Source organism: Pseudopipra pipra, chromosome 9 (genome assembly GCF_036250125.1).
Source record: "Pseudopipra pipra isolate bDixPip1 chromosome 9, bDixPip1.hap1, whole genome shotgun sequence".
NCBI lineage: Eukaryota > Metazoa > Chordata > Aves > Passeriformes > Pipridae > Pseudopipra > Pseudopipra pipra.
The window spans coordinates 24,966,863-24,986,042 of NC_087557.1; the positions used below are offsets into that span (position 1 = coordinate 24,966,863).

Sequence of the window (19,180 nt, forward strand, 5' to 3'; positions counted from 1 at the left end):
TTGGCAGAGTTGTGCATAAACAGAATGTCCTGAAATCTCCCCAGATCTGCTCATGCCATTCAAAGTGTGAATGTTGTGAGAAGGGCATTTGCAAGAGGGACATTGGGCACACCGGTTCCCACTTCCAGATAAAAATATGGAGCATGGAGGAATAAGTCTATGGAGGAGGAAGGGAGATGAAAAGGTACTGCAGACACTAGTGAAAGTGAAGATACACCCAGATACACCCATGTTTCCACCATGACTCTCCCAAGTAGATTTTGACTGTCTCCTATGAGCTGAGCTCCTGTGATGGGAATAGCTGGGAAATATCCTTCTGTCAAATGCAGTTCAAGCTAGGAAGGGAGTTCCTGTAGGCACACAGCATGTGTGATTGCAGAAAGGAAGCTGGTTAAAAACCAACCAACAAACCAAACCACCTAGCAAAAGTGGGTTCTGGTTGCAGTTGCTGTTATTTACGTGCTCAGGATACACTGTAAGCCAAACTGGAGTTTGGGTCTTCCATGCACCTGAGATAAATGCAACTATTATTGCTTTATTTGTTTTTCTCCATTGGTCCTGCACACATGTGCTGCAGGAGGTTGCTGAGTGAATTATGCCAACCCTCACCCAGGCTGGACAGTCACAGGGAGAGACTGACACTGCTGCTTCTGGTTTTATGTATCAGATGCCTGATTTCCATGACAGAAACCGCTCATCCTTTGCGGGAGCGACAGGCAGAGCAGAGGGGTAGGACAGCTGCAGAGACCAGCATTAGAACATGCACATTTTTTATCCCATGCTGGTTTGAGTCTCTTTCCATCAATGCTAACTGCAAGTTATTCCAATTTTGTGACTTTTTGGTGGCTGCATGTGGCACAGGTTTGCATTTCCAGTTTCTTCACACTTTCCATCCATCTGTGTGTCCATGCTCTGCAAAATACCCTTACCTTTTTTGACAAAGCTAACAGGTCTCCGTGTGGGCTGCAAAGTATGTTCAGAACTGTAGAAAAATGGGGTGAAGAGGCCTTAGAGGCCCTTCTACACTTCCTTACCCAAACTCCATGCAGGACCAGTTAGACCTAAACCATTTATGTTTGCTGTGGGTTTAACCTGTTCTTGAAGACCGCTGGTCTGGAGATTTCCAGATGTGCTAAGGCAGGTCATTCCAGTGGTTAGCCATCCTTAGGTTTAGAAAGCTGTTCCCATGACCTGAGCTCAGCAGTGGAATTGGATTCCTGCTGGTCAGGGTTAAGGCAGAGTTGTAAGGCAGGAGCTCGTGGAGCCACTTCGTTGGCTGCACCCACTCTCATCTAAGGACTTCCTCCCCCAGGACAGCAGGTCAGGTGTTTCCCGCTGTGCAAACACAAGCAGCGTAGACAGGGAGAGAAAAGGGCAGCAGGGCCATTTCTGGCAGAGGAGCTTTCTGAGGCTGGCACTGACAAAATGTCCTAGAGACTTTACTGAGTCCAATTACCACTTTATGTCTTTAAAGTGGTGAGTAAATGAAAGAAACTACAAGATCAAGCCACGTTAGTCTTCTCAATCCCTGAAGTGTCTGACAGCCCTCTCCCCTTCTTTCTCGCTTCCTCAGACTACTCTGAACTCTTAACCTTCGCCACCGCTTTGAGTTCACATCCGCAGAAACCAAGCTACCCCCAGCCACCCCCGAACTCCGGTGACAATCACAAAACACTTCCAAAGCAACACTGCCCTCCCTCGAATTGATAAAGTTTAGGCTGCCTCCGACTTGCTGAAGTCTCCTGCACGTACGGTTGGTCTCGCCCGCCGGCGCTGGCTGCAGGGGAGCTCGCTGGGCACGGCCGCAGCCGGGGAACAGCCTGTGCTGATTCACACAACCAGCTCTCCCTGTCCACGCAGACAACAGCCGGGAACACCAGCTGTTCAGGCTGTGCTGCGCTGTTGGGCTGAAGGATATGGATGCCCGCAGCACATATGGTATTGGGATCGCAGTGAGCGTATCAGGACAGACCCCAAAACAGAAGGGACGGATCCGTGTAACCATCACAAGGCACAGCAGTGGGAACTGGAAAAGTGGGACAAGATCACCGAGGAGAAAAGCAGGTCAGGAGTCATCCTCAGCCGCTAGAACTGGACCTCACTGCAGCACTAGCAGAGCTGGTGGCTGGCTTTTTTGCAGAAGTAGAGCTAAAGACTGTCATGTCAGTTTGACCTTCCTTATAAATAAATAAATAAGCAGTAAACAGAGATCTCACAGTGATGCCTGAACCTGATGTCTCATGCTCACTTGTTTTGATGTGTCTAATGTAAGTGGGCGGGTAATAAAAGCTTCATTTAGAAGCCAGCATCTTCACAGGCGCTGCTGGAAGCCCCTGGGACACTGCACTTCTGGAATTTTCTTCTAATGGAAACATCAGCAGATAACTATTGATAAAGCAGAACATGCATGCATGCACACAGAACAACCCAGCAATGGTTTATTTTCCTGGACTGCTGGGTGTGGATTGCAAAGGTCTCTTTAGATTCCCCAGGTTATGTTCCCACCTCAGCTGCTGCATCAGCACTGCTGAGATGCCCACCACGGTGACCATTTGGGACAGTGCCCTGAAGAAGTGTGGAGTTATTGTAGTGTGGGTAGGCATCTGTTCCAAACAGGCAAATAAAGGAATCTTCAGCCCCCATAATACAGCTGTGGATAATGGCATTCTCTTCATATCTCCCACCCTGTAGATAAGGAGATGCTTCTCTGTAACAAGCAGACATAGTGCTGACATTTCACACAAGCAGCACATTCACCCTATGTACATGTTGTCTAGGATATTATTTTTCAATGTATTCACAGGTTATTCAGCTTCTTTTTAGGCACTTGAGTCTTCAGGAAGGTCTGATTCCTGTGCATGTGAGGTCTCTGTGGCAGCTCTCATGTGCACCACCTGTCTAATGCTGGGCTCAGGGTAAACTGAAGGAGAAATCATGGCTAGTGAGGAGAGAAGACACTGGAGTTACTACTGAACTCCTTAAGGTAACCTACTGTCCTTCCAGTTCAGTGCTAAAATCACCATTTCCAGATCCTGAATACAACAAAGGTAAAGAACAGCATATTCTCCCTGGACAGTGTAGGGGTCAGAGCCAAAGGTTTTTGGGGGGGCTACAGCTTTAATCCCAACCTTCAGCAGACTGGTCCATGTCTGGTTCATACCATGATGTAGCTGACCTCGTTTCCTGGATACAAGCACAGAAATACTGCCTGTATCCAAGCATTTATAGGTAATTATTTTCCCTGAATGTGGAAATTGGAGGGCCCCTTTTGTCTAGTGCATTATTTCATGAGAACCACAGGGATCTGCAACCAGGCATGGGGGGGAAAGGGAGATTGTTTCCTCCTGTCTGTGGTTTTATGCAGCATCTGCCTGTGAAAACAAGAAGCAAACAAGATGACCCCCACCTTATCTGCTTGCATAAGTCATTTTGCCTGAAGCTTGAGCACTGTGGGATGGTTAGTGTAAAACTTGCTCTTGCATTAAATAGCAATAATTTACCTTTAAAGGCTGCTTTTATTATTATTATTATTATTATTTTTAATGATTTAAAAAATGTTCCTTAATTAAGAACTCCCAGATATGAAGCTTGGAAGAAATGTGGCCAGGACGTTCTTGGATTACTACAGGCTGAACTCCTTGGTGGAGAGACCACTAGGAACTACTCCTAAAACTCGGTAGGTCAGAAAGCAATTTCTCTTGCTTTAGCAGGGCTGCTTTTTTAATACCTTTCATGACTAAACTTCAGTTCTACTGCATTACGGCTTTATAATAAGCGTGCTAGTCTAACTGTGCCTATTTTATTGAAATTCCATTTGGAAATAAAGCATTTATGTTCAGGAAAGATACCTGGCTTCTGTCTGAAAAAGTATTCAGAGGATTTTGGAGATATCGATATCTTTCCTGAATTCTGTCTGCTGTACACCAATCTCACACCAGTATCTTTAATGGACTTACCCTTCATTTATCTCCCGAGAGTGAATCAGACCCACTTTATTTTACAAAGTTTTAATTCTGGAAGTGAAAACTTTTTCAGTGCTTCAGGAAATTACTGGCAAGCCTGTGCTAAAGGCAGAGTTCTCCATCCCCCTTTGGACCTGCTGCAGGGCTGGCAGCCAGGTGGCAGGTTCCTTCTGCCAGTCCAGCTGGGACATTTTACCTGGGGATCCCCTCTTACTGTAAGTCCTCACTCCGGTTTTACAACATGCTCAGTGGATGTTAATCCAAAAGAAAGTAGGATATGAAGTAAGGCACTGGTGAGCAATGCACAAAGGCATGAAATGCCTCAGCATTTGGCCACATCTCTGGTGTTAGCCAGCTGAGTCCTTTCAGTGTCCCATAGCTTGTGTGAGGAGCAGGGGAGACACCACTTCACTGTTTGTTGAGAACCATCATTCCTTGAACTGGAAAAGCCATGTAGCAACATGAAGAGAGAAGCAGAGCAGGAACCAGACCTGTTCCATGGGAAACACCATGTTCAGAATTTACCTCTGTTCTAAGAAAACAGCAATAATGCCCCCAAACTCAAAATTTTCATTTAAATGCATTTGGGTCAATTGCACTGTTTCATTTGGGTTTCAACTCTTAACAGCACAACCAAATATAATTTATGTTTTGCAATGGAAAAGGCAATTCCAAATTGGCAAGGGAGGCAGCTGAGCCTTGAGATTCACTCCCTCATTCTCCCCACTTTTTTCCTCCCTTAAAAAAGTAGCTGTTGGAACAGTTACTTGTTTGCAAAGGAACACTTTCCTATTGAAGATTTTCTAGTGATGTGTAAGATGGATGTTACAAATATCAGCCCAGACCAGAGAGCAATTGCTGCAGCTTCTTCTGCAGCCTTTAAAAATCCTCTCACTGCAGCCATTCTGGCAGCTCCTTATATATATGGTCAGAGCCAGGCTGCCTGCATTAGGTGTTTAAACACCCTGCTTTGAGCCCATCTCCCTTTTCTGTTTGTGATCTTGACACCACAGTTTAGACTGGCTCAAGGAGGATTGTCAGCACTGCAGTTCTGAATGCTCTTATCTGCAGGGACCTGCAGGGTTAGCAGAGAAAAGCATCCAGCATCTTCCTCTCCTCCGGAAATTGAATGTATCATTTCTCTCAGACTCCCAGGGGCCACAGCCTCCAAGGCTAAAAACCCACAACTATTACTGAACCTAATTACCACCTGACAGCAAAGTGCTTTTCCGTAGCATCATTCAGTTACCTCATCAAAAGGAATGTTTGTTTGCTTTCTTCATTTTAAATTAAAGAACCACTGACAGTGGTAACTGAAGCATTTTAATCTCATCAAATATCCATGTCCATCTCTATAGAGACAGCCACGCCAGCAGGGAAAGATACACATCTACAATGGGGTTGCTCAGAGCAAATTTTTCTCATTCCTCCACCAGAGCCTAATGGGGTGAGAGATCTTTTGTTTGGGAAGTGCTACTTCACAGTAAAATCCTAAATAAGGTAAATGTTCAGCCCAATGCCAACAGATGTTTAAGGAATAGATTTTTAAAGATTCATGTTGTTAATTTCCTGATGGCTTTCAAATACCAGCTTTTCCCTGCAAGTAGACAAATGCCTTCTAATTGTATCCTGGGCTTTGTTACCTGACATTTGATCAGAGCCTGTATATATATAAAATGTACACCGGTGAAATGAAACTGTTCTTTGAAAGGTTTCCTTTTGGAGAGGTTTGCAGTTAACAGCTTCAAACTGCTGAGAAACAGAAGGGAGATGGCTGTGGCTTTAAATATGCCTTGGCTAGGCAGTGGCACTAGGAAAGGACTGGAATATGTAAAATGATACTAAATATCTGTGTAATCAGGACTAATTATATGGCACAGTTATTAGCTCGAAACAGGACATGTTGTGCCCACAGTTTATGAAAATATATTAAAACATTACCAGATTCCACATACTCATTGAAAGAAAGCTGCAGAGTTAATAAACGTGTAAGGGACAACTAATTGGCTGCTTTGTCCCAGCCTACTACAGGCAGAACAATTTCTGTTTGAGGAAATTAGTGCAGCCAAAATGTGTTATAATGATAGGCCTGGAAATAGCAACAACCTGCAACACTTGCAGAGCACATCTGACAGAAAGATCTTAACGAAGGAAATGTTTGTGTTGAAATGCCATGTTTCAGAGAAGGAAATTTAGGCACAGAAAGGAGATGGACCTCAGAGTCAGAAACAGGGCTGGTACCCAAATTCAGGCACCTTTCAAGAGCTTTGTCCATGCAGTCAGGCTGCCAGAGAGCAGCCATCACACTGTATAGGCAATGCAGGCAGTTCAGTGGGAACTGAATTAGGATCATCTGGAGCAAGAAGCAAGAACTGATGCAACAGCTCTGGTTACAGAACCAAGATTGAGGCTGGAGGTAAGGTACTCTCTGCTAACCCAAATGCTTGTGCAGCTTATTTCCAGAGGTCAAGAGAAAGAGCTATATCTGTATTCTGTGATTCTGTGTGTAATGTGCTTATGTGCCTGTAAGTGAATCCAACTGGTTGGCTGGACCTGTGGTTAAATTCCACCAGCCTACAGAAGCCCTTGGGTCAAGTGCCACCTGTAGATAAACATGTCATAGAATCATAGTCTGGTTTGGGTTGGAAGGAACCTTAAAGATCATCCAGTTCCAACCCCACTTCTATGGACAGGGACACCTTCTGCTAGATCAGGTTGCTCAGAGCACCATCCAGCCTGGACTTGAGCACTTGTGGGAATGGGGCATCCACAGCCTCTCTGGGCAACGTGCTCCAGTGATGGGGCCTTCGGTTCCTTGCTATGGAACTATGGCCACTGCCCTCCCAGGAGTCAGGCTCCCCAGACTTCCTGAGAGACTCCCATGAATGTGATGTTTAGGCTGGAGCCCTCAAGTCATTGCTGAGCCTTCTGTGCATGGGCAAGGGCAGTTGGGGTGCTGTGTTTTATCCCTGAGTAGCTGGTTGCTAGAAAATAAAGCTGAACCTATCTTTGTGGTTATAATCTCTGAAGGTTTGGGGTGATTTCTGGGGCTCCTAACTCTGCTCTGGGCAACCCTCTTTCCTCCCAGTGTGTCCTCACCAGTGAGAGGGGGTGGTCACAGCTGTAGGCAACTGTAGACAGCTGCAGACAACAAGTTTAGAACCTTCTGCTCCCTCTGTATCCGAAGGAGCCTTTGGGCAAATCTCAAGTCCCCAAATAGCTCAGATCCCTGAAAAGACCTCTGGCCTATGCACTGAGTCTGTAGAGAGGTCAGACATGAAAATTAAACGCTTCAAGGGTGTTTTTTTAGGACTGTCTTTACTTCTTAGACAGCTCTTTATTTTATGGTTATTCTCCCTTGGACCCTCCCTCCCACCACAGCTCATCCAGTCCTTCCCAGAACCCTTCAGCCCCTTCCCTCTGACCCCTTCCCCCAGTTCCCCTTGAGAGCAAGCCCAGTGACCACACAGGGTTTCCCACAGCCTGCAAGGGGAGGTCAGGACTTGTTTTAAACAGTAACCCCAATGTGTCCTGCAGTCCTCGTCGCAGGGAGACCCCGTGATCCCAAACAAACACCCGGTTCAGAAAGATAATGTCCCCTGTTATCCGCGTGCTAAGCAATTATTATCCTGAAGGTGATGTGTCTGCGGCGAGATAGGAAAGCGTCAATGACTCAGCCAGGGAGGGCAGGAAGGTTAGAATATTTTCCTATGTGAGCTAATGAATTAAAAGCCTTGCTGAAAATGCTGGATGTTCTCTGGCGTGACAAGCCAGCAGGCCCATGAATTTCTAGCAGGGTGAGAGAGAACGCTGTGCTGCCTACAGAAGCTGCTGGAGAAGAGAGCGCTGCCACTTAGATGTGCTTGAGAGAGGCTCAGGAGAGCCCGTGCTGGACACAAAGGGTGGGTTAAGTGGGCACAGAGCAGGAGAGCCCAGTGCAGAAAGGGGCTGTCAGGCAGCAGTGAAGGTTCATGCCCTTTCTTTCCTCTTGATATTGTCCTTTTCTAAGCTGTTTAGTGACCAGCGAGTTCTGCTCTCAGTGTGCTCACTGAGAACCATTTGAGTGGGGCTCCCTCTGATGCTGGCAGTGGCATAGGGAGCTTGTCCTCTTACTGAGTCTCTGTCCTGCTCTTGCCTCTTTCTACTTGTGTCAAAGGAAAGGTTAAGATTGCTTGGGTTGAAAGTGAGAAACATCCTCCACTGAAATTTTTAGTAAAAGGTGAAAAATTCATAAGAGATTAAGAGAAAGCAGAGTAGAGCTGTTACAGGGAAAGGCTAAGGTAAGAAAACAGATTTTTTGCTGAAAAATTCATAAATTCCAGTCACTTTGAATGGACTGAAGTCCATCCCTTTGCCCATATCAGCGTTGCTCTGTTCTTTCACTCTGGCTCACTGTGCAGCAGAGCCCTGCTCCAGCACAGCATCGGCAAAGGAGCTCTCGCCTCCTTAAACCACTGACATTTTTTATCTGAGAGCCATCGGTTCCATGTTTCTCATATTCTGAACACACTGAAGTGCTGAGTCTGCAAACAGCTCTGGCTGAGGTTAGGGAAGCTGGGATTTGAACAGACATCATGTGGGTACCCTGAAAAATCCCACCTGGGCCTCGCTGGTGGAGCATTCTGCAGCTCATGCCTGCCCCATATTTTCCAGTTGGTAAAACCCAGGTGCTCTGCTCACAGGAGTGTTGGAAAAGAAATGCCTTCCTGTGTGGGAAGCTCACAGTTGCTGCACTGATTCACTTGAGAGAAAAGGCCAGGAGAAGATGAATAATTCTAAGAGCAGGGATTTGACGGCATGCGGCAAATAATGCCTGGGGCCACACACTGAATGAAAAAAAGGACAGAACAAAATATTGACTGGCCCTTCATTAATTGCTGCCCGTCCATCGTGCCCTGAATAAAGCAGCAGCCTTGTTGAAGAAAAAGTAGACTGTGATGAGGTAATTAAAGACCCCATCAGAAGGCATATCCGCCAGGAGCTTGAATTAAAATTGCTCTGACAGCCTTTATTCTGGCAATTCCTCCTTTTGCTGCTTGACTTTGCAGCCTTAATGATGATGTATGAATGCACAGCTGCGTATCCAACAGGCTGGGTAGGCCCACGGGACTGTCCCATCCTCCTCAGAGCCGATGGGCACCGTCTTCTGCATCACGTCGGGTGGAGCTGGGGAGTCTTTCTGTGTGTGGGCACAGGCTGATCAAAGGCAGGTCCTTCTGCCAGGATAACTCTGCCTTTCAGGTTTTGAGCCCCATCTCAAAACTAAACATCTGTGTCCAGAGGTTGTGTGTCTTATGGGTTCAGACTGATACCATCCCAGGGATGTGCTGCTCTCTAGCATGTGCTATAGGTGAGTCCCTCTGCCCCACGGGGTCTGGGATATTCTTCCCAGTTCACCTCTTCCTGTGTTTCAGAAAAACTCCTCTCTACACCTCTAATCTCTGCCTTCATGTTTTTTTGAGGTTTTATCTACACTTGGTAGTGCTTTCTTTGACCTGGCCATGACTGACGTGAGAGCTGGGAGTGAAGCCACCTCTGTGCATTATAGAGATGGCTTCTTGTCATTCCTGAGGAGCTCTGTTTGCTGCCATCCCCAGCTCACTTCTCCCAAATTTGAAAGGTCAGCAAAATGCCTTACAGTTTGTAGGGGAAGGAAATGGAATGAGGGCAGAAAAAACTCCCCATCACCATCCCAGCTTCCTTGGTGGGAGGACTGCAACCTGTTTCAGAGATTCTACCAGGACCTGGTCCATGAGTGCCCTAGAGCTATATCACTTTTGTAGGGACAAGTGGGACTGTCTTACCTGGCTCCTTACGTATTCAAACAGTGCAAAGCTCATAGGAGTGTCTAAAAATACTCATTGCTTTATCATCTCTTGCTGGTCTGTAGATTTTTCCTTAAAAGGAAAATTTTAAAAAAAAACCAACCAAACAAAAACCCCAAAATCAAACCAAACCAACCAACCAATCAACAAAAATCCCATCGCATCCAAAAACAAACCAAAAAAACCCAACCAACCAAACAAAAAAACTCCCAACCAACAAGAAAAAAATAAAAAACCCCAAACCAACCAAAAAAGCACCACAAAACTGCTGAAGACTTAAAACACCTTCAAGCTGATTTTCATGTCTGTAAATTGTATTAGTAATGGGAGCGCTACTAAGGTTTAAAAGCAAATTATATGTTTTGCCTCAAAAATTAATTTTTTTGGATTTTTTTCCCCTTCTTTATTGGTAATTATAATCTGTCAGCTCACTCCCACATGCGTCTGCATGTTTTATGCAACTCTTGATACTCGTAGCTGTCGTTAAAGAACACCTTCCAGGTTTTGAACGGTGACACATTTGCGTGGGTTCAGTGAAAAGGATTCATTTACAGAGTTTAGGGAGATGAGCAGTGCTTGGCCAGCTCCCAGCTGAGGCCTCACCAAAATTCCTCATTACAACAATTAGCTTCTCAAACACTTGGGAAACAGAATGCCAGCTGCAGGGATTTTACCCTGGATTTAAGCACATGCAAACACCCAAATACACGTCCTGCTTTCAGAGGGTGTGTAAAATTACTTAAGGACAGGGAGCCAATCTGCCTGACGGGTGGCCTAGCAGGAGAAAATAATCTGCATTACTGCATGAAGTAGATTGGGTCCATGTTAACAATCCCTTTCAAAATGAAGGTGCTGTCAGCTGTTTTAATTTAATTTACTCCACCTTAATTTACTTTTTGGAAATGAGCTAAATGAATAAATTGAATTATGGCTACTTTAACTCTGAAGGAGCATATCCACATAGGACCTTGCTGTGGTTTCACTAATCAGCTTTGCATTTATACCCTAAATGTATTTGGATTAGCTCTCACAGGCATCTTCACAAAGATATGCTTGCAGATACCCACCTGCTTTCCTTTTCCTTCCCTGGTCTTCTTGCTCTGAGGAAGCCAGGGCTCAGTAAGCAGATTTACTTCATGCATCACCCTGGTATGGGCTTTTCCTGTATTACTAAAGAGCAGGACAGAGCACTCTGCTCTGAAAGCAGAGACAGGGACTTATGTGAAGGGTGGGTCGACATGGGTAATGTCTGATGCACACAGCACATGAATCCCAGTATTGTATTGTTCCCTTGAACAAGCTCAAGAGGCTGTCATTTTCTGCTACGTCTCCTCAGGTAAGTGCAATCCATTATTCTTCTGCTGCTCCTTAGGAAATGGGAGGACAGGAGGCAAGATAAAACCTATGCCCATCCTCTCTGCAGCTTCCTGCTCCAGGGTCAGCAAAGATACACAAGGGTGGCTGTGTGAGAGCCACGTGCCTTGATTGTAACAGTGGCCACTTCTCCTTCACTTGCCCAATAGTGTGGCTCCAGTCACAAGCCAATTATTCCTGCCTCTGTGCATTGTCTCCTGGATGAAGCGGGTGTGTCTTGATGCACTGAGCCAGGGAGGGAGGCTAGGAACTGAGGGATGGATGGCAAGTAACAGGATCCCTTCTGTGGTGGAGGGAGAGACATCTGCACACTCTCCTGGGGAGCAGGCTCTAATATCTGCCTTCTCTATAAGCAGAATGGGCCAGCCCCCTGCATTCAGAAAAGCAAAGCCACAGGATATGGACCTGATGAGATTTCCAGGTAGTGCTGGGATTCTCCACACACCACATTAGTGGGGTTTGTAAGGCCCAGAAATCACAATCCGCTGTAATGGATGGGTGGTCACCTGGCAAGCATGACTATATGCTCACTTACTGGAAATAGGTGCTGGTGACTGCTTGGAAAAAAAAAAGACCTTTGCTCTAACATTTCAAATTTGTTTTTATTGCTTCTAATTGGCCTTGCTTTGGAGCATGCACATTATCTAACTCCCAGGGCACTGGCTGTCATTATCTGCCGGGTCATTTGGTTTGTGTTCTTTACGATTGAAACTTGTCAGGCACTCCCAGAAAATACTGTGCTCCCCTTGCAGTGTCAAACACGGCACTGGTTAATTGTGCATCCCTGAGAGTGAAGCATTGGAAGTGATCAGGCACTGATTGTTCAGTGTGATGGGCGCAATGGAAACGTGTCTCCTCAGGATGGAGGGGAAAGTGTAAAAATTAGATCAGCAGCAATACGACAGCAGCCACATTTCTTAGTTTCAGGGATCAGAGGTTACCCATTTTCCAGCCTTGATGACTCATTTTCCATCCCGCTCACATGGCTCGAATAACTTAATTTTCTCCTCCCTTTGCAACAATTTAAACACCAAGACTCTTCTATTTTTACTCTCTTTAATACACCAGCTGCAAAGTCACTAACTCAAATCTCCCCACCTCACCTTGCTTCACCAGATGGAAACAAAAGTCAAAACATGTGTTTGTGAAAGAGCTTAAAATGCCACAGTGGCACAAGTGTGCCCATGGTGGTGGGTCTCTAAAGCTCAGCTCATCCTAAACATCAGCCCAGTTTGTATGACTGCTGATTCATTTTAAAACCTTTAAGATTTCCTACCAATTAGAAATCCAGGTACAGTTTTGGATGTGAACATATACACTGCATTCAGAGTAGATGTATATAGGGAACACTAAGCTTTTAGACCTCAGTGTGAATTATGCATCTGCTGTATTTAGATAGAAGCAATTTTCCTGTTGAAATCAGAGGTTGGCATTTTTTCCCATGGGGTTCTGTAACTCAAAATTGTGTTGAGATCAAGCATGTAGTGGAGGTTTTTTTAGCTGTAAAGGTGAATGTATTCAGATTATTCAAGTGGTGATTTTTTGGATGTACAATTAGTTGAGTGAGAGATGTGGTATAAATTTGGTATTGTAATTGCTATGCCTCTGAGATTTCAATTTGCAAAACAGTTTGCACGGCTGCAAGATTAACTGTTGTCTGTGCGATGAACATGTAGCAGAGCTGTGGTTTGATTGTGACTGTCTCTCAGCTGGCTGTAGGTCCCAAAAAACCACTTTGTCACAAGTACCTGATGTGAGTGGTTGATACTCATGATCCTTCAGTTCAGTGGATGCCTGGATGGCTACAAAAAGACCAGTGTCTAAAAATCCCACCTGTAAGGCAAGATCTCCTTTTCTGTGTTAGTCAAATCATGAAAAAGGAAGGAAGTTTAAGACCCGTTTTTATCCTCTTTACATATTTTGTATTATATCATTTCCTTCACTTGCACAGAGGAGAATGGGAATGACATTCAGCAGTGCTGCTCCAGTGGACTGGACCAGTGGGTGCAGAGAAATGAGGCCTGTATGGGATCACACAGCCCAGCCAGGAACTGAGCCCTGCCCGCCTGTCCGGCACTGGCCGTGCCCTGGGAGCAGGCAGGCAGGCTGTCAGCAGCGACATGGGCAGTGCTGATGCAGCCTCAGGGCAGGGAATGGACTGGCTGGCTGGCTTTCCAATGTTTTGCGTGATTCTGCATTTGATCCACAGCTGCTGCTGTGTTTGGGTCTCCGGTGTTGTCTAGGAACATGTCAATGTGATTATACACACAACCAGAGAAACGGCTTGTTCTCACTTCACTGTGCCTTTCAGGTCTCCCTTCCAGGGCCCTAATTTATTTATTTTTGTCTCAGTGTTTCTCTTCAAAATACCGCTGTGCCTTAGGTTGGTGATTGCACTGTGGAGATGCAGTAGATGCTGAACTGGAGGCAGCTGTGACAGTGGTCAGGAGGGGAGGGCTGGTGGAGGCAAAGCCCTCTAAGCCCTGTGCCCCATCAGCCCCTGCATTATTTCAAATCTTTTTAAATGCATATTAAAATTTTCTTCTGCAACTAAAAGCAGGAGCACTGACAAACACATGCCTGTGTGGTGGGGAAGGCAGGTTTCTCTGTGTCATTACAGCCAGCAGCATTAGAGGGGCCCGATTCCTTGGACTCACCTTGGGGTGAGTCAAGGTAGAGGGATCAAGAGACCTGGGTTTTCATCTCTGCTCTTTTCAGTTCTCCCCAGGTCTGCTGCATGGTCTTCACTTTTGGTAACATGGCTGTGTGAAAGACAGGTCCTCTCCTTCCCAGTGTTTGAGTCTCAGTATGGTTTGGTAGAGCACCAACACCAGCCTGCCCGAGGTCTGCAGCTGCCATGGAGAGTAAAGATAACTGGTCTTTGAGGGAGCAGACTGAGAGCTCAAAGAGTAGATCAGGCACAAGCAGAGGATCTTCTCATCTGTCTCCTGCCATAGCAGTGGAGGCTGAATGAACAAAATCAGCAGGGCACAGCAGGTATTGGAAGGGCCAAGAGCTGTCTGAGGGGGCACCCCAAAGGCTCACTGGAGCCCCTTGGCTGGTGTGAGCAAGGCTGACAGCACGATTTGATTACCTTCCTTGGGATTTGAGTGGATAGTCAGGTTTTGTGCTTTTACAAAGGAGATGCTATTGAGGTATATCTGCAGGGGATGGTGATGGCTGCTCAGAGCTGGTGCTGCTTTGGGGTGAGTCTGGAGGGACCCCGCTCTCCCCACTGGCAGTCCACAGGCAGGGTTGTAGGGCTGCCTTGTTGTCAGTGGGCAGCCAAAGCTGGTTCCTCTGGCTCCTGGTCCCAGTGTTTGTCTCAGAGGCACCTTTTCAGTCCCAGTGAGACCTGACAGTGCTGGCAGGGGGCTGTGAAGTGAAGCTTCCCACTCTGGGATATCCTGGTTCTGGCCGAGCCACCCTGAGCGAGGGATGGTGCTGCAGGACCCACACCCTTGGACATTCAGCCTCTCATCAAAGCAAAGGCTCTGGGTATAATGGTGTGAGTTGTGACCCCTTTTCCCCATACCTGGCTTTGCTCAGCCAGCCAGCCCAGGGCTGAGGCTGTCTGGTCACTTGTGCCCATCTTGCTGTGACCAGCGTGTCAGGACCTGGAGGGAGGAGAGGCAGCGAGACTGCTGGGCCATGAAATGGAAAATTTTAATTAAGGCTTCTAAGCAAAGAGGCTTTATAATTACATAGAATAGAAATGTTACAGAATTAACTGATAATAGATATTTACTTTTCCTTAAAGTAGCAAACATTCATCATGCACACTGTAAACACAAACCCAGGAATGCTTTTTCTGGGAAACAAGTAGTTAGACTTATCAGGAACCAAAATTTTACAAAGCAGGTCTGTCCCCCAGACAAGCTGTGGAAAGCTGGGGAGCTGGTTCTGTGGTGCTGGGTCGTAAGGAGATCAGGTCTTATGCTGTGAACTCTTAGGGCATCACTTTTTATTTAGCATAACCCTGCTTCTTTGGAGATCAGTAGTAAAACTCCCACTGCTCTGCTAGGGCTGTAGCCTGAAAGGGGCACTGGAAGCGCCACACTCCAATTAATAGTGACAACTGAAGTTTGGCATGACTGCTAGATAATTGGAGTTAACAGGCATGATGAAATAGCAGTGTCACACTGAGCTCTTTGAAGGCACAGGTCTGGGTGCTGGAAGCACTGGCATCATGTGTTGGGTGTTCCCAGGCCACACAGTGGGAGTCTGTCACCAAAGAGTCTGACCCAGCTGTGAACACCTCTGGCAGTGGGGGCAATCCAGTGGTGAGCAGATGCGTGAACCCAGCTGTCCTGTGAATGGTACATGCCCCAGAAGGAAATATTCACAGTGATAGGAGGGCTGTTAACGAGCGGAAATGAAGTGAAACATTTCAGGTGCACGGGAGCCACAGTGAGGAGTGTCGTGAATGAGTGGATGCACCACCACAAGGAGAAAACAGTGGTAAGAGCCTCACCCAAAGGGAAGCAGTGGGGCCCTTTTCTTGGAGAGCTCAGAGCTAGCCCAAAGCCCTTGAAGCCTCCTGGAAGGACTAACCCTGCTCTGGCCAGAGGATGATGGGACCAGCTGGTCTTTAACCACCTCTAATTTGTGTCGAGCTGCCAAAGCCTTCCTTGCAGATGTGCTTCACTGTGAGACTTCACACATGGCTTCTCCTCAGAGCACACCCCACACACACGTACCTGCTGCTGCAACACCGCAGTGTCTGACAGTACCTGTCCTCTCTCTCTTCCTTTGGCAGGAAGGACAAACTGCCGCACTTCAAATGCACTGCCCAGCGAGGCCCAGGGAACAGCCATGCTGGCAGCAAGCCAGAGAAGAGGAGCCAGGCACATCTGAAGGACCAGTCTCTCTCCACACGATGAGAGGAGAGGAGAGAAGAGGAGAGGAGGGCTGCAGGGCAAGGCGGAGGAGCACGTTGCAGTCTGGAATTGATGATGTTTCTCTTTTTTTTTTCTCCCAGACAAGTATTTCTAAGATAACAAATAGTCCAAGGAGAGAAGAGGGAGAGGGAATTAGCTAGAAATTTTACTATTGATTCTTTTTTATTTATAGATGGTGAATCAATTTTAGGGCTTTTTTTTTTTTTTTGGCTTTTTTGGTTTTTTTTATCTGTGGGGGGAAAAAAAGAGTGAACTAATAGCTTTGCAGAAATCATTTGCGGTGGCTGAAAAGCTATTTGTTAAAATGAGAAAGCCTTCCCTTCTTCCAGCAGTCCCCTCCTCTGTCTTTAAAGGGGTAATCCATACAATGAGCTAAGGAGGGAGTCCTGTCTCCCCTCCTGCACCATGTGATGTCTCTCCTTTTAGTGTCAGGCTTGGAAGCTCTTATGCCGATTGCATGTGCTAGTCCTGTTAGCTTGCATTAAAGAGAGCCTGATAAATAGCTTCTGGGAGCCAGGCAGGTGCTCCTCAGTGTGCCGTTTATCATCCGCTGCATGGTTAGGTTTTTTGCTCTTTATCAGATCATTTGAGGAGAGGGGTCATATGAGAAATGTTACTGTCAGGCTGCCGGCATGAAACTTAATGCAAGACCTGTCTAACAGGCAGGAATCATGGTCCTCAAGCAAAAAATGGCTGGGGTCTAGAAAGACTGGACTTCCCAACAGATGTATGACTGAGGCAGCATGAGCTAGGGGTAGTGCTGAAAGGGGTGAAAAAATAGTGTTGTGCCACTACTGCAAGAAATCCCAAGTAAAACCTCAGCACCTTTCCATTATGTGGACAGCATGTGAAATCTCTGCTCAAAGCCACCATCATTAGACAGTCTTGTCTCCTGCATTGTGTGACTATCTGAAACTTCTGCCAATGATTCTGAAACTGGAGACTAAAAGAGGGTGACGCTGAGGAGAGTCCCGGTGTCTCACAGGGAATGGGAAGGGAGAATGCACTTAGAAGTGCCTCTTCTCAACCCATCAGAAGCCTTGGGAAGCAGCTTTTCTTCACTGTCTTCTGCTAGGAGTTAGGCTGCAAGGGTGGCTTAGGGAGAGAAGGTGCCAAGACTCAGTAGATGAGAGAGGGAAAGGATAAACCAGACTGAGGGTGAAGAATGACATGTGAAACAAGACTGAATAAGCTCCTCTTGGTGGGGGGGGGTGACCCTGAAGAAGTACTAGCCCCAGACACTGTTATTTAGTAAGAGCTGGGTTGGTTGTTCCTCTCCTCTTTCCCAGGACATAAATGTCATGATCTAAGAACACAGTCAGGCTCAGCTGGGTCTTCGTGATGGCCTGTGTAAAAGAAAAATGAATCCTGGGGATAAATGAAAAGGTATGGTAAAAACTGAGAACTATAGGCGAAAATAGACCTTTGGGGTAACTTAAATTTACTGTCCCTGGTGGAACAACTCCCTGATGGTTCAGTAATGGAGACCTGGCTGCAAGGCCTGTGACCAATGCTGAACCAAGGTGTGATCCTAGGAAGAGCTGAAAACAGCTTGGGTTGCATTCATACTTCCTCTTTAACAATCTCAGTGGATAGAAGGGAGTTTTCTGTGAGGTCCTTGAGCTTCCCTCCATACAAGTGAACACAAAGCAAGCAGGGTCAAGGCTGAGGTCTGTGTTCTGTGTCTCAGGACCTCACACACACTTCTGGAGCCTCCCAATGGGCCTCCTGGAAGCCACTGGCACATCGTTTCCACCTAGTTTCTATTATTGCAGCCAGAAAAGACCGAGCAGGTACAAGTTAGGACAAAAACTTGGCTTTGCATGCCTCTGCAAACAGACAAGCTACTCAGGGTCTGCCAAAACTTGAGCTGAATATATCTGTGCATTAGCCACCCATTAGCTGGGCTTTCCTTAGTTAATTGCTCTCTGACCAGGGGAACTCTGTTGAAAACAAGAAGGAGGTATCCCACTGGAAAGAAAATTATTTGAAACACCAGGCAAAACTGATACTGTCAGCATTTCAAGGTGAGGGGGTTAAACTGTGTACATTTTTAGGGAGAATAAAATGCCTTTATATGATGGATTCCAAGGCATCCAAAAGGCACAGTGCTGGCTCTCTGTCTCCCAAAGCAGAGTAATGAATAGCAGTGACAGTGTGATAATTAAAATGACCTCTTGGAGATATGGATTAGAAGGTACGCAGAGGGGGGATACGTTCTCCTTTGAATTAATCTAGTGCTAATTTATGACTATCGTTGGGTTTTATAGGGTTTTAGTTGGAGACTTTCAAAGTTGGTTTATTGGGGTGAAAACGTTCCTTCTGCATATTCATTGGAAAACTGCAGAATTCCTCGTTATTTATTTTTGAATGTTTCTATATACACATATATATATATATAATGAGAGAGTTTCAGTATTTGCTTGGCTGCTAAAAAGTCTACTCTAGAAATATGAATAAAGTGATAAAAGCAGCTGTGGAATTAGTGTATTGTTTCATTTTCATTCCTTCCTCCTCAGAGGCTTCCAGATCACTTCAAAACCAAGACATGGACAGGCAGATTCTGGGAAGCCCTTGCACTGCCCTGCTATCGACTGTCAGAGGCTCCCTCTACCTGACTTGTAAAATTCGGGCTTTTAAGTTTAGATTTAATAACAGGATCTTCCTGGAAGTCACTGTCTCTGCTTCTTACTTGTCTTCTGCCACCTTTATCTGCCCCACAGCCTGAAATTTATAGGTGATGATGCTTCCTTTCTGCAGAGATATCCCAGGCTTTCAGTTGGACAGAAATAACAGATTGGAGATGGTTGCCCATATGGGAAATGATGACATCCCATTTGTCAACTCGCATGCTGGTAACCTTCCTTCCATGCTCTCCACCTGCCTAGCAATGCCATAGCATCCAACATAAGGTTATCTGTCAAAGCATCTGCCTTGCTCTTCAGTCAGGCAGCACGCCCATTCTGGAACCCATCTTCCCCATCCTCGTTCCAGCACATCATGTTCAAACCCTTTGCTCTTACCTACCATTTCATTCCTCTTTCAGTTTGTCTCCAGCACCTTCTGGTCCAGCCCCTACCCAATTTTTCCACACTGAGATCCCAATCACATCTTTCCT

The 19,180-nt window shown here is 46.2% G+C and overlaps 1 protein-coding gene across 4 annotated transcripts in view; it reads left to right on the plus strand.

The window, feature by feature from the left end:
* BEND5 (BEN domain containing 5) overlaps positions 1-18,544 on the plus strand; it is a 907,022-nt gene extending 888,478 nt beyond the window's left edge. For all 4 annotated transcript variants that reach the window (XM_064665265.1, XM_064665267.1, XM_064665266.1 and 1 more), the window contains 2 exons: positions 3,580-3,676; positions 15,921-18,544. In XM_064665265.1, coding sequence (XP_064521335.1) covers positions 3,580-3,676; positions 15,921-16,044 — 221 coding nt within the window. In that variant the 3' untranslated portion in view covers positions 16,045-18,544. The remainder of the gene's footprint in view (positions 1-3,579; positions 3,677-15,920) is intronic.
* The last annotated feature ends 636 nt before the right edge of the window (positions 18,545-19,180 follow it).